At 37.1% G+C, this 14,816-nt stretch overlaps 1 protein-coding gene across 6 annotated transcripts in view; it reads left to right on the top strand.

Annotated features, from left to right (window-relative positions):
• nphs1 (NPHS1 adhesion molecule, nephrin) overlaps window positions 1-14,816 on the top strand; it is a 108,845-nt gene that overhangs the window by 9,431 nt on the left and 84,598 nt on the right. For all 6 annotated transcript variants that reach the window (XR_014208526.1, XM_082179100.1, XM_082179099.1 and 3 more), the window contains one exon: window positions 12,060-12,254. Coding sequence is in view for 5 of the 6 variants with exons in the window: in XM_082179100.1 (XP_082035226.1) it covers window positions 12,060-12,254 (195 nt within the window). In the remaining variant the exon portion in view is untranslated. The remainder of the gene's footprint in view (window positions 1-12,059; window positions 12,255-14,816) is intronic.

Here is a 14,816-nt window from a genome sequence, read left to right as displayed (position 1 = left end):
AGATAGGGTTTCAAGGGCCCTTGTGTCAGTGCGCTTAAAAGGCAAGTAGATTTGAGTATCATCTGCATATAAGTGGAAAGACACTCCGTGTTTCCTAAAAATTGATCCCAACGGCAGCATATACAATGAAAACAAAGTAGGAGCCAGAATGGAGCCTTGCGGTACGCCATAGGTAAGAGGAGCTACGGACGAAACAGAATCTCCAATACCAACTGAAAAGGTTCATTCTAATGCTAAAACTCTGTTCTGTAAGACAATTACTTTACACTCAAAATAGATCGTCACTGTTGTGCAGAAACCTTGTATCTCCATATTTCATCATAAATCATTACTATTGGCCTTTACGTCTGTCTGTGGATTTTGCAAATATTTAACCAATGAAAAGTATTAAAAACAGCTTGTGACTTAACCTCGTAACTCCATTGACTCCTTAAACTGTCGGTCAAACCTCATCACTTTTTGAATCTTGAATGAAGTGCTGCTCGCAGTTCGGAGCGTCACTGCTTATTTGCAAAACAACGGTAAATAAAGAACTGGTTGTTTGAATAAGAATAGCGTTTACTTAATCAAGAAACAATATAAAGGCAATTTTAAGGGCACCTATTATGCCCCTTTTTACAAGATGTAATATTGGTCTTGGGTGTCCCCAGAATGCATTTGTGAAGTTTCAGCACAAAATACCCCACAGTTAATTTATTATAACCATTTGAAAATGTCATTTTTGGGGCCTGTTTTAAAAAGAGCTGTTTTGGAGTGTACCACCTTAAATCTTAATGAGCTGCATATCCCCGCCCTGCTGCTGAACCCAGATGATGAAGAGACACGAATGAGAATGGACTAAACGTCTCGGAATGGTTATTTGATACATTTATGTCCTTACAAAGTTTTAATCGCGTCCCCTTTGCAATTATGGATGTGCAACACACACACACACACACGCACACACACACACACACACACACACACACACATGAACTGTGATAACGTTCGCGCAATTTTTTGAAACTACACACACACACACACACACACACACACACACACACACACACACACACACACACACACACAAATACTGTGATAACGTTTGCTAAGTACAAACGATTTATTAATTTTTTTCTTAAGGGGAGGGAGATAGACGTTTATATACTGTCTATGGAGATAGAGCAGACCTTAATTTATTTACATTTGTAATTGCTGCAAAAATGATAGCCTACGTGACATAAAACTGTCTGACGTTGTTTGTTGAGACATCTATGACGACGACAATAAATAGCTTTAGACGCATTTGTTGTTAAACTGGCTGACATCGATTGAAATGGGGGGGGGGGGGCGTGCACCTGAGAGTCCTGCTGTCAGACTCTTTAAAATGGAGAGTGACTCACAGGGTCGCAAGACGACGTGAAGTACATGCATCTGATGAGTTTTATCGAGTTGATGTCAATAGCGCACGTTCTCTATAGGCATATTCATATTTTGCCGCTATGTGAAAAAATTCAGCAAAATGCGCCGACGCGTTTGTCGACCCCAGAGGATTAACTTTAGCCTAACCATAAATTGTGATTAAAATATATATGATCACTCACATCAAGACGCCGCTGCGGTGGTGGAGTCCATGCAGGAGGAGCAGCGTTTGACACTGCGTCGCTTTTCAGCGCGAGCTGTGTGGAGAAGCCCATTTCCACCTCTATTGCGTTGGAGAAGGAATCACGCGTAAAATGCAGGTTTCACACTCACGGTCTTCCAGGCCAAGTGCATGCAAACACTGGCGCCTAATTTACAAGTCTGCTGGAAAGCTATGCAGTGCTGTTGCAACTAGCAACACTACACCTACGTACCCTCCTGCCCACTGTACAATACAGATAAATCTACGCTAGCTCGTACCAGGGGCGTGGTGAGCTCGTACCAGGGGCGTGGTGAGCTCGTACCAGGGGCGTGGTAGAGCTGGAACCTGCTTACGTCACCTGCCACCGCTTACGTCACTTGCCACCGCAAACATCCAATAGGAAAATTCAACTGCAGTAGCCACCGTTCAACCTTAAGAGGGCAGCACTCAGACGTTTTTACACCATATATTGTAAAATTAAAACACTTTATACCCAAATGTCAAAAAAGTTACTCGAATCAATGAACAGCACTAATAAAGCCCCATTCTTACAGATCATTAACTAAAAAAAGTTGGTTTAGGGTTTAGTTACCCTTTAACCTGCGCATAGCACTTCATCTTTGAGATTTTGGCCAACTGACAGAAAAAATGGAGTGCTTACAAAGCTACAGCTACAATAAAGTTCATAACCTGTAAGATGTTGAAAACGTAATGCGATGCACTTACTGCCTTAGATGCGGCTGTTCTAATCACGGACACAAACAGACATCCGCTGATCAAAAGCTTCATTTGAGCTTGATTTTGTTAATACAATAATGACACATGCAAGTATATGATCATTCATAAAGTCACTATCAACTTGACAACACTATTTAATTATTTGTAAAAATACAGCATCCCCCCCATTTCCTGAAATAAAGCAGTTTTGGTCTTGGTTTCCGTCTGACAGGTCGGAGTTGGTGGGCCCAAAAAATTGTTTTGCCTATGTCACAATTATATATATATATATATATATATATATATATATATATATATATATATATATATATATATATATATATATATACTTTATATATAAGCATTTTTGTCATACAAGAGGTGGAATTCTTGTATAAGATGTCCTCAAAAAGTTCCTGCCAGTCACACTGAATGTGTATCTAGCCAATTTGGCCCACGATCAAATGTTCAAATCTTCTATTCTCAAAGCTATATGCGGTAAATGCTCCCTCACTGGTTCTGCATCTGAATAAAAAAAATGGCCACGGAAATTTACTGTAATGATTGCTTTTTCCCTTTCTGCCTCCATATACACAATTTGCGAGTCTAACACCACATGACACAGCGTGGAGCTACAACTTGCCTTCATCCTCCTCTGTCTGAGAAGCTTTTGACACAGAATACAGGCCTTCCTCCTTCTATTCACAATCCTGCTGTGAGTTTTTAGCTCCAACAATCAAGGCTCCAACAATCAAGTTTAGTGGAGTTGAAATTGGTTATCCATGTACTGTATGCCAAGGCTCAATTTGCACTGGATGGTAGCATATGTTGTTGCATGGCACCAAGGAAATAATCTGCTGTGTGTGCAACATTCGTGTTGCCATTATACAGGAGTGGTAGTCTGTATGTCTGTGTTTGTGTGTTTGGATGCATCTTGTGTATTATAAGACAAGAGGATATAAAGAAAAATAATAAATAGCATTTTTATGAAGAATGATGGAAGAAGAGTTAAGAAAATACATTTAAATTAATTAATTTAAAACCAAAAATAAAAACCAAATGTGTAAAGAATTTTTAAAACCACATAGTATAGACTGAAGTGCTGTACTATAATAAAATTAAAAAATACAAATAAGATAGTATACAGTACATAAATAAATAAAATACCTTATAGAGAAAGAGAATGTAATACACCACAAATACTTCTCAAACCTAATGATCATTAAAATAGTGAAGGCCTCATCAAAATATTTGATTTAAATGTTTTAGCTGCAACTGGCGATGTAATGTGACTAATTTAAATCATTATAAAGATTTAAAAAAATTTTTGGTTTCAATTTCTATTCGCTGTGTAGCTCTGCCCACTGTTAATTTAATTGGTACAAAATTCACAACTTCTAATTGGCTGTGATTGTCATGTTGCTCAGTAATTACACACTAATGTTTGTGTAGATGACCATTTATTGTTGCTGAAAACTTTGTCATGCTTGGTATTCGCAACTGAAAACTGCTGAACCTCTGCATAATGAAAACCACTGAAGTAGTTTATGAAAAAGGTGTCAGTATTTGCTTTGTAAATATAATTAGAAATCCAATTGTTTGCTTGTAATTGCAACCTTTTTATACTGTATACAATGTGCAACAAGCTTTATAGCGAAGGAGATTGCATGAGATTGCAGTATGTGAAATATGAGACACTGCTAGTGCCTTAATTATGTTTGAATATAATGTCTGGCAATATGCAAGTCTCCGGCATGCACTTTTGTGAGTCTCTGATCTGACCAATCAAGGCCGAAAGCGTTCAAATTGTTGTGTTAAATGGTTAGTTAAAAAAATTAAAATTCTGTCAGTAATTTCTCACCCTCATGTTGTTCCAACCCCGTAAGACTTTCGTTCATCTTCGGAACACAAATTAAGATATTTTTTTATTAAATCTGAGCTGGATCACTCCTCTATAGGCCTCTATGGGATCACAACTTGCCAGCCCAGAAAAGTTAGTAAAGACAATGTTTACAATAGTCCAAGTGACTACAGTGGCTCAACCATAAGTTTACCAAGTGACGAGAATACTTTTTGTATTCACTGTAGTCACTTGGACTATCTTAACGATGTCTTTACTAACTTTTCTGGAGTGGCAGATATCGATTACATAGAAGCCTATGAAGGAGTGAGCCATCTCTCCTATCTTAATTAAAATATCTTAATATGTGTTCCGAAGATGAACGAAAGTCTTACGGGGTTGGAACAATATGAGGGGGAGTGATTACTGACAGAATTTTTATTTTTGGGTGGACTAACCCTTTAAACCACCTGTGTTTTTGTCTATGCATAACTTTATATGTGTGACTCAACTGTCAATCTAAAGCGGCATTCACTGTCGAATCAGATGGAGATATGAGCAAAAATGTGTTTTTTTTCTTTGTTCTAGACTTTGAAATCTCATTCTGTTACATCTCCTTTGAGTCCTTGAATGAAAAACACACAGGTTGTGATTAAAATCTCAAAGTGGTGTTTATTTAGACTTTAAAAAGAGCAGAATAGTGCTTTGTTGTACATCGCATTGCGTTGATACTTTCTGTTCCAGAGCTGTAGTTTAGAGTCGCCCGCTATATAGACTAAAAGTCAGAGTCTATGCTGCAGCCTAATCCCATGTCATTATCTTGTTTAAATAAGACGTCAACGTGCCGCATCAGGAGTCGGAATCAGACCGGTGTGCGTGTTTGACATGTCTTTCCTCTCCTATCGCTGCTTCTCAGGCAGCGCGACTTCTCAGCGCACGAGTACGGCTGGCTGCAGCATTTAAATGTGCCATGCTGATTATCTTGCCACTGTGTTTACGTATTCATTTATGTAAACATTATGCTAATGTGTTTTTCGGCTTGTCGCTTGTGTCCAATCGTGCCCTTCAAGTTTGACGTGAGGTGACTGATGCAGCCTTGATGTGAAGTTGCAGCTTCTGTCGTTCGTGTTTCTGAGAGCAGTCGAGTGCGCCCAGATGCACTGGATACTTGTCATTGGCTCAAAAGAGGTGCCAGGGTTTGAAAAGTCTCGCCCGTGCTCTCGGGAGTGGCCTTTCAAGAAAATGCGTCCTAAAATAGCTGACCCTTTTGTGCACGCCACATTTGCTTTTACACACTAAAGAGTGTCCGAGTAATCATGGCCTCTAAGAGGTCTTTGAAGGCTGGCTTCACGATCGGATCAGAGAAGGCTGATAAAAGTCTGACGCCGCCTTCATAACAAGTACGCCTGGGGCTCGTGAAATGTGTGAATGCCTTCTACCTAGCGTTTATATCACTTTAAAGGAATAGCTCACCCAAAAAACAAAGGCCGCGCTTGCCATTCAACCATTCATAGTGAGTTTTCAAGTTCCAAAAAGAGAAAAAAACTAAAAAAACCTGTATACAATTTTAAAAATGAAAGGTTTCAAGACAGTTTCTCAGCAATGCCATTTAAGATCCATTTTGGGTTTCCAAAAGAACCTTTTGGTGAAAAGTTCTTAAAATGTTAAAAAACCTTTAACATCAATGGAAATTTTCTATTAGCCAAAAGACTCTTTATACTGGGAAAAAATTATTTAGATTGTTAAATTGTTCTTCACACTAAGAATAAAATGGCTCTGTTAACTGTTCACTGAAAGGGTCTTTGGGGAACCGAAAATGGATCTTCTATTGCATCACTGTGAGAGTATAAGAATAATTTAATGTTCCCCAAATAATCTTTTAGTAAACAAATCTTAAAATATATATAGAGATTTTTTTTTATTTAAATTTTTTTTTTTTGAAGGACATTTTAATAATCTAAAGAACATTTAGAGCAATGGAAAGGTCCCGTGTATGGTAAAGGTTCTTCATGGAACCATAGATGCCTGTTTTTAGAACCTTTATTTTTAAGAGTTAATCTGAAACCAAATAATAGCTTTGCATGAAAAACAAATAGAAATACATATTTTATTCAAGTTTCTTCACATATTCAATGTCTGTTCCCCCATTTAGTAAAAGTCAAGAGGGTCCAATGTTGTTTGGACTACATTTACTTTCAAAAGTATAATCTTTTGTGAAGAATGTAAGTCATGCAGGTTTGGAAAGAGGTGAGTAAATGATGACAGAATTTTCATTTTTAGGTGAACTAGTTTTTTGAGTTGTTATTCATTGATAATGGTGACTAAAATCCCAGCATCCCACACTGTTCCTTTAAATCTCAAACCACTATTGAATATCACATTATTTTAATTAGGTACGATCTCCCACGCTGAGTTTCCACAATTGCATGCCTGATGTTACACAACGGGGTCGTCGGAGAGTCATCGTCAGTGTTATGTCCCGTTAAATCATGTTTATGACAGGTACAAGCCGACTCCATTCGAAAGAATGATCAGCAGATGGGTGTCACACAAATCATAATGCCACAGCCCAAGTGGTGAGGAAATAGGCGCCTTTTTGTAGCCCAGCCATTATTCTTCTGGGTGGATATTAGCCGTAGGTGTATTGACAGCTGAGAAAACAGCAAGGGGATTTGAGATCTCTTCATACCTTCATTTTTCCCTGCTCTCCTTCTCACTGAGGAGAGATTTAATTCTCTGTAATTACTTTATTGACTCATTTGCAGAGCTGAATTGGCTCCAATCTGTCGTCAATAAAACACAGAGATGAGGAACAGCACAGTAATGCTTAAGTACAAGATCATAGTGGGAGGCAAATTTTTCTTCAATGGGGAGAGTGTCATGGCAGCCCTGGTAAATCACCGTCTAGATGTGACAACCTTACAGGAAGCATAACATTATTTATGGTACTCTTAATCTTATGATAATCTTATGCATATTGAGCAAATTCACTAAACAGTTGGACCAAATTTAGGATATTTTGGTATAAAAACCAGTGTCCTATAGTCTCTTTCAACCTGCAAACCATTTTTATTTATTTGCTAAAGTATTTTTTTATTCACATTTGACTCTTGGCGAATATTCACTGGTTATACAGTATAAGGAACATTTTTCCCTAGATAAGGACAAATAAGAAATAATGCCTCATTGTATTTCAGGGTTTAGTTATCAACTGGAATTCAACGAAAACTTCTATAACATACAGCCATATAATTATGATTTGAATATTGGTGGAATACGTGAATGATGTATGTCTCAAATAAAAATCTAAAAATAATTTACTGAAGCATTATACAGTAGCAATATGAAATTAGTATGGCACAGGGCTCAACGCTATAAGGATTTTTTGCTTTTTTACTTGCCCTGCAAAATTTCACTGGCCCTACCACAGAAAAAGTAATAAATAAATAAAATAAATTAAAATAGGTCTAGTTATTGTTTTCATTCTTTTTACTCATAACCTTAAAAAATAAGGTTATGACTCCAAAAACTACTAGCCTAACTCAAATCAATTCAACTCAATTAAAAAAGTGATACAGACAAGTAAACTAAGTAACATTAATAAAATAAGAACAAATAAACACAATTATTGGCAATAGCACAAATAATTACAATAGAACAAATAAACAGTGCTTTTCAGGTTTTTCAGGAAGATCTAACAATAGTTTTCAGGTAGAAATTGAATAATCACAGGGTTTTTCCTGGCTCAAAATGAGGCGGAGGTGTTAAAATCCTAAATAATGTATTTTAATAATAAGATAATTAAATTAGTTTTTTTTTTGTAGATCATCATATAGCCTAATGTGTTTTCCCACATTATTTTTGTAGGTGGAGCTTGGTACCTCTAGGGGAATCTGGGGGCGCTTATTAAAATAATAAGACGCTAGGCTGTTACCAATCAAATTAAATAATTTTCATTGAAAAATTATAACTGTATTAAATTAGATTATTTTAAATATTTTTGAATATACAAATAAGGAATGTTGAAAAGAATGATACTTTATGAAACTAAACCGCCAGTAGGAGGCGGCAGGCGACCGTCTTAATGAGCGAGTCATTGAGTCATTCATTCAAATGATTCGTTCAAACGGCTGATTTATTCAGAATGAGGCAGTTTATGAATGGGTAATTGAATCTTTGACTCAACTGATTCGTTCAAAACGCTGAATCATTCAGTAATGCAACAAGTGTTGCTGTGAGATGCGCTATGGTTCTGCTGTGATCTTTGTTTGGAATTATTTTCGCTGCTGAAACAGAACAAAATCAGTCATTGCGTCTAAAATTTGTTTATTGAACTGTTATGAAATCAGTCTCGGTTTCAATCTTGATGGCATTCAGGAAAACAGCTCTCTGATCGTGTGTAGCCTAGGCTATATATTGTTTCTTAACTATAATATGTTATAAATAACTGCGCGAGCCTCAACAGCGCAACATTGTTACCGTCAGTACATTAGGTAGGCCTATATTATTATCAACTATAGGCTATCAATCGCCACTTACATTAAATTAAATAAAACAGAATCATCCTCACGTTTTCGGTGATTCCCTAGTTATTTTTTATTTTTATATAAAAAATCTTTTTAATCAGGTCATTTGTCCGGTTGGGCAAGTAGTAGGCCTACAATTCTCTCTCACTTTTCCCTTCAAAAAAAAACAAAAAAAAAACACGTGTGCCGGACACAGTCTATGGTCCCTGACAAGCGTTACTCGAGCCCTGATATGTTTTCCTTGATGGGTTTTCCCTGAAGAGAATTACGTTGTTGAAAACGAAAGTAAAAGAGTGACGCACGTTCATTGCGTTTTACCGTGATGAGAGTTCCGTGTCTTTATTAAACTCAACACATTATAATGATTTATCTGTCATCCACCCTCGATTAATTGGAATGGAATGTTTGTATTACTTGGCTCGCCCGACCCGCGGATTATCCGCGATCCGCGCAGCACTATGCGGTTTGAGAATGAACACAAGTGGTAACCGCAACAGAACCGTCCCGGTGGGAAAAATGTATCTGACCATGTGACTGTCTGTCCGAGTTTTGTCGAGAGCCCGGAGGTAGCCGCCTCATAATTCTCTATGCAGGAAAAACCCTGAATCAAATGTAAAATAGCACTGCATAATCTTCACTGGATAAATTAAATAGCGATTAATCCTTATTAAAGTTACAAAAGTTATTCAGTCAGTGAGTGAGTGAGTGAGTGATATTTTAGTCTTTTGTTGTTTGATTAACATAAAAAACAGACAGTAGCATGTTTATTAGGCTGCTGTCACTTTAAGAGCAGCATGTATCCAATGTACTGTTACACATGCGTTTTATATCAACTGTTTACATTCACTTAAAACATAACCGACTATGTTGATGAGGATACTCGTTAATATTGACATTTTGATATAATTATGTGTGAATATGTCTGTTCAAGCGTGTGAAAGAGAACTCAATTCGGTACTCGCTGTGTGGGAAGATTTGTGTGTGCAACACACATTCGAAGCGCGCGCCAGAGAAGGCATACAAAACTTCTTACATAGCGAGTACCGAAATGAGTTCTCTTTCACGTCTTCTTGCACTTAAAACATGATGATAAACTTTTGTGATGATGCAGCAGCAAATAAAGATTCCAAAAGGGAGGTTTAGCAGTGATGCCATAAAATAACCATTTTCGAGTTCCCAAAAGAACCTTTCAGTTCTTAAAAGTATTCTTTTCATATAAAGAAACTTTTTCCAATATAAAGAACATTGTGTAAAGGAAAGGTTCCATGTATGTTAAAGGTTATTTATGGAACCATCAATGCCAATAAAGAACCTTTATTTTTAAAAGTGTATTTGTAATAATAATAGTATTTTTGTGAATTTGGAGGCAAAGCTCACTATTGCCGCTTTTCCACTGCATGGTACGGCTCGGTTCGGCTCGACTCGGCGCGGAACGGTTCGGCTCGCTTCGCTTTTCCACTGCGTGGTACGACTTGGCTCGGTACGGCACGGTTCGGTTCGCTTTAGCTCGGTTGCTTTTCCACTGCAGTTAGTACCGCTTCAAAGTGGGTGGGACTGATCATTATAGTTGCCGTCTCTACTGCCATTACATCATCATATTAAATGCGAATTTTCCATTCCGCGTTTCCCCATCCACTCCTCGGCAACCAACGAGAAGAACGTCTGCACCTCGTCCACTGACCACGATTCAGCTTTTTTTTCTTTTTTTTAAGCAAATACTTTTAAAACAAGTGCTACAGCGTTGGCTGTTGTTTACTGGCTATTTAAATCTAGCGGGTTTAGTGTCTCGTGTTGTAAATACAATGACGCTGGTATTGATGATTCTGTCTGACCAATCAGTGATCTGCAGTGTTTTCACGTCACATTTTAGTATCGGTACGGTACGCTTGGAACCTCAACAGAGGTGGTACCATTTAAAGCGAGCCGTACCGTACCGTACCATGCAGTGGAAAAGCGCCAAAGCGTGCCGTGCCGAACCGAGCCGTACCGTACCGTACCATGCAGTGGAAAAGCGCCATATCACTGTTAGTTAAGCCAGTTGTATATATTGTAAATATTGTGTACCAGATTTTAACTCACATCGGCTATAAGCACAACAGCTCAAGAGTTTTCAAAAGATGGAAACTTGAAGAGGCATTAAATTATCTTTGCCATTTCAAACCTTCTGAAGAAAATAAATCTCTTACCACAGTGGTTGACCTCTGATACCAAGAGCACTGTCTGAGCTCTATTTGGATCCCATTTTTATTGTTGAGAGCTGTTAACTGAAATGAGATTTTAATTGCTCTGGTAAAGCAACCAGGTTTATATGCGTGTGTGACATCATCAAACACTTATATAGATATTCATGTAGATTTATATTATTGAGTTATATAATTAAGTATTTAACTAAATATTTCACTATAAAAAAACATGCATGGACTTTCAGTGAATCTTTATTTTCTCCTTCAGTCTGAATGAACTGATTAATTAGAATTAATCACATTTTCCAGTGCTCCAAAGTGCTGCGTAGATTACATATATGTTATAGTCCATTACTGATTGCAAATTAGATGATAATAATATTTCAAATATATTCCATTTTTTACGTTACATCAGGGTTTGCGGTTGCGGGTGAATTGCGTGAAGGAATTGCAGACAGTGGTTTCATAAGTTGATGAAAAGACTAAGTAATTAAATAATAAAAATGTAAAAATGTAAAACTAAAATAAATAAATAAAAACAAAACAAAACAAAAACATACTAAAAAAAAGATTAAATATTGTACCTGCATGTGACCATTAACTGACATCAGAGAACCGTGAAAATGTACATGTAAATATGAAATTACATGAATTTGTGTATTTAAAAAAAGAATAAATAAATTAGGAACAATTTACTGACATTGTGTGAACAATCTGTTATCATGCAAAAAATAACTGTAGTCTGATTATGAGTATTTTAAAACATAATTTAATCCAATTAGAACTACTTATTTTTTGGAATCTGCTTATTTAACCCAGATTAAATATAACCAATTATATGTATGAGTGAAAGAATCAGTTAGGATTAATCGATTCACTGAAATGAATTGGTCCTTTCAGCACTACATATTAGATCGAACCAATTCACTAACATGAATCAGACTTTCCAGTGTACTTTTAAGAGAAAGGACCAATTCATTACAATGAAATTGTCCAAATAACCCCTGAACTACTGTCAGTCTAATGAACAGGGAACTGTAAGTTAGTTTAGTTAGTCAGTCCCTGCAAATATGTTTTCATCTTTCAGCAATAGAAGCTTGTGTCGGAAATGAAAGATTTCACCATCCTAACCTTGACTCGCATCAACCCGCCCATTTTCTTCTGTTGTCTTTCTTTTTTCTTTTTTGTAGGTGTGTGTGGGCAGCAGGCATTCAAGACAGAGCCACGTAATGTGACGGTCAGGGCGGGGGCCACATCTCTGCTGAAGTGTGAAGTGCTGAGGGCCTCAGGGGCCGTGCAGTGGGTTAAAGATGGGCTGCTCCTGGGACCTCAGAGATCACTGCCTGGCTACCCACGCTACAGCATGACAGGAGACCAGAAGAAAGGTGAGAACTCGGAGGGATGGAAAGAATGACATGCGGTGATTAAAAACAAACGTCTACGAGTTGTTGAAATGTTTGCTGACATGTTGTTAGATGTGCATGAGTGAGCAACTGTCCCCTAAGAGTACAATAATGTGAAACTGTTCTCAAATCAGCTAGAGTAGAAAATGTTACAGCACATTTAATAAACTTGGCTAAAGCAGAGAAAGTATTTATTTATTTATTTATTTACTTACTTGCTTGCTTATTTATTTATTTAGTGACTATACTCCTTAGTGAGTGCAGAAAGACACACATCTAGTGGCTCAAGTCACTCGCACATGCGCTGTTGTACACGCACCATCCGTTCGGACACAAAAAATTGGGCTTAAATCTCACAAAACCTGGCCGAGTCACATTTCATCCCAAAATAAATAAATAGATAAATAAATCAAATGTATACATTTGAATATTTCATTACATTTCATATATATATTTCATGTGTAATATTTTTGGGGGTAACGCTTTACAAGTATCGTAAGTTACGTAGTCAGATTACTTTTTTCAAGTAACTAGCAATGCATTACTTTTTAAATGAACAACAAAATATTTAAGTTACTTTTTTAAAATAAGTGATGCAACTTACTTTGTTTTCTCATGTATTGACTGGCAGCTCTCCTGTCCTCATGTTGAGATAAATCGTGAGTAAGTGCAGAGGCGTTGTGTGTGAACATAATGATTATTGTAGCTCTAAACTAAATGTGAACATTTACTCATCTCACTGGCATAAAGACAGATTCAGTATTCCACAAAATCAATAAAATAATAATAATAAATGCAAAATCAGAATATTACGCAAACCTGCAATGATTAAATTTTTAATTACACAAAATAGGCTATTATTACAAATAAGCCCAGCCTAGAAGAGAAAAAGTAATGCAAAAGTAACATAACTCATTACTTTCCATAAAAAGTAACTGTAACGTAATTAGTTACTCTTTTAGGAAGTAACACAATATTGTTATGCATTACTTTTAATGCACTATACACTATGTACTCAGCCAGTGTATGAACTTGATAAGGTTTTATTATTATTATTATTATTATTTATTTTATTTTGTCATTCAACGTCAGAGTCTGATAGCCCCTCCCCCTCCACTACGTAATTAAAGGTGCGACAGTTGAGTGCATGAAGTGTCCAACATTCCACACTTCATTTTTTCAGTCAATTGCATCATCCGTTTAAAGTGTACTTTTTTCTAAAAACATCATAGAATAGTACACAGCAAAGTATGCAAATTTGGACACACCTTCTTTTTTATTTCTTGATTTTGGAGTGAAATATGACCCATAATGCTCTTGACAGATTTTGTGAGATTATCATTAATACATTATTGTCTTAGGTAAATGCACTGGAGTGTTTGGGAAATTATAAATCAGGTTTTTTATTTCGACGTGAAAGATTATTAGCATGAATCATTAGAAAATGTTTTGCTCATAATCTGCAGTGGGCTATAGATGCCTCAGTCTCAATTTCTAGTTTAGATGCAGCCTTCCTCATCAAAATGCACTCAGCTCTCTTAAAACAGCTTAGCGAGATGCTATCAAAGGGGTTCTAATTTAAGCACCGGAGACAGATTTAAGAAATTAGCTCTTTTTTTTTTGTATTAGAGAGAGAGAGGACTGCAATACCCCAGCCCTCCCCAGCCCCACCCCAATTCCCTTACAAATAAAAAATAAATAAAGATAAAATCATCCCTGAATTACTCCTATTTTTAATGTACATTGAGAGTAAATTGAGGTGGGCTGAGACACTGAATAACCTATGATGCTTGGCCAGTGTGCTTTTCGTATATAAAAAAGCCAATTAAAAGTCCAGAGCATATGCTTCTCTTTATAGAGGACAAAAGCTGCTATCCGGCATATCAAGAGAGAGGCAGTTTGTTCCAAATGCATGTACAAATGCTTAAAAAATGCTTACGCTCTTCAATGCCGCTTGTGCCGCCAGGCATTGATAGCATGACGGATAAAGAGTGCCATGTAAGGGACAAATGATATCATAAAAAGACACGCTGAAAGCATCTTTAATGTTAACCCTGCCAACCTTAATCTACTGATACGCAGCCGCGTATCCACATGAGTTCACGCAAACGGCGTGACAAACGGTAGGTTATACATTGCAAAAGGAAATGAGTGAGAGAACGGGTCAGAGTCCCTGTCGGTGTTTCGTATTGGTTGTCAGAGGCATAATTATTGGACTTCTTGAAACACATGCTCGCAAACACCCTGAACTGCAACACGCGGCAGCGTGTTCCGAGTGCAATTTCAAGAGAGTGGAAAATCATTAATGATCTGAAAGTGGTTTCCTTTCCTTCTATGATCACATAGATCTGAAAATTGCTGCTGGTTGGTGTTAATTATCCTGCCATCCTGGCTGACACCTCCTTTTTTCAGCCGTGGAAGTTGTCATATCAGGATACTATTTTCTGCATGTTGGTTTTCTTCAGAGGGGAGGAGAAAAGGAAAAAGGAGCAAAAGAAAAATGTTCAAAGCTCGAACAGCTTGCATAAACTTTGCCGGAGCAGC

This window comes from Leuciscus leuciscus (genome assembly GCF_965113295.1).
Source record: "Leuciscus leuciscus genome assembly, chromosome: 9".
Taxonomy (NCBI): Eukaryota; Metazoa; Chordata; class Actinopteri; order Cypriniformes; family Leuciscidae; genus Leuciscus; species Leuciscus leuciscus.
Note: the sequence above shows the minus strand (reverse complement) of the source record. Positions and strands in the feature narration are given on the sequence as shown.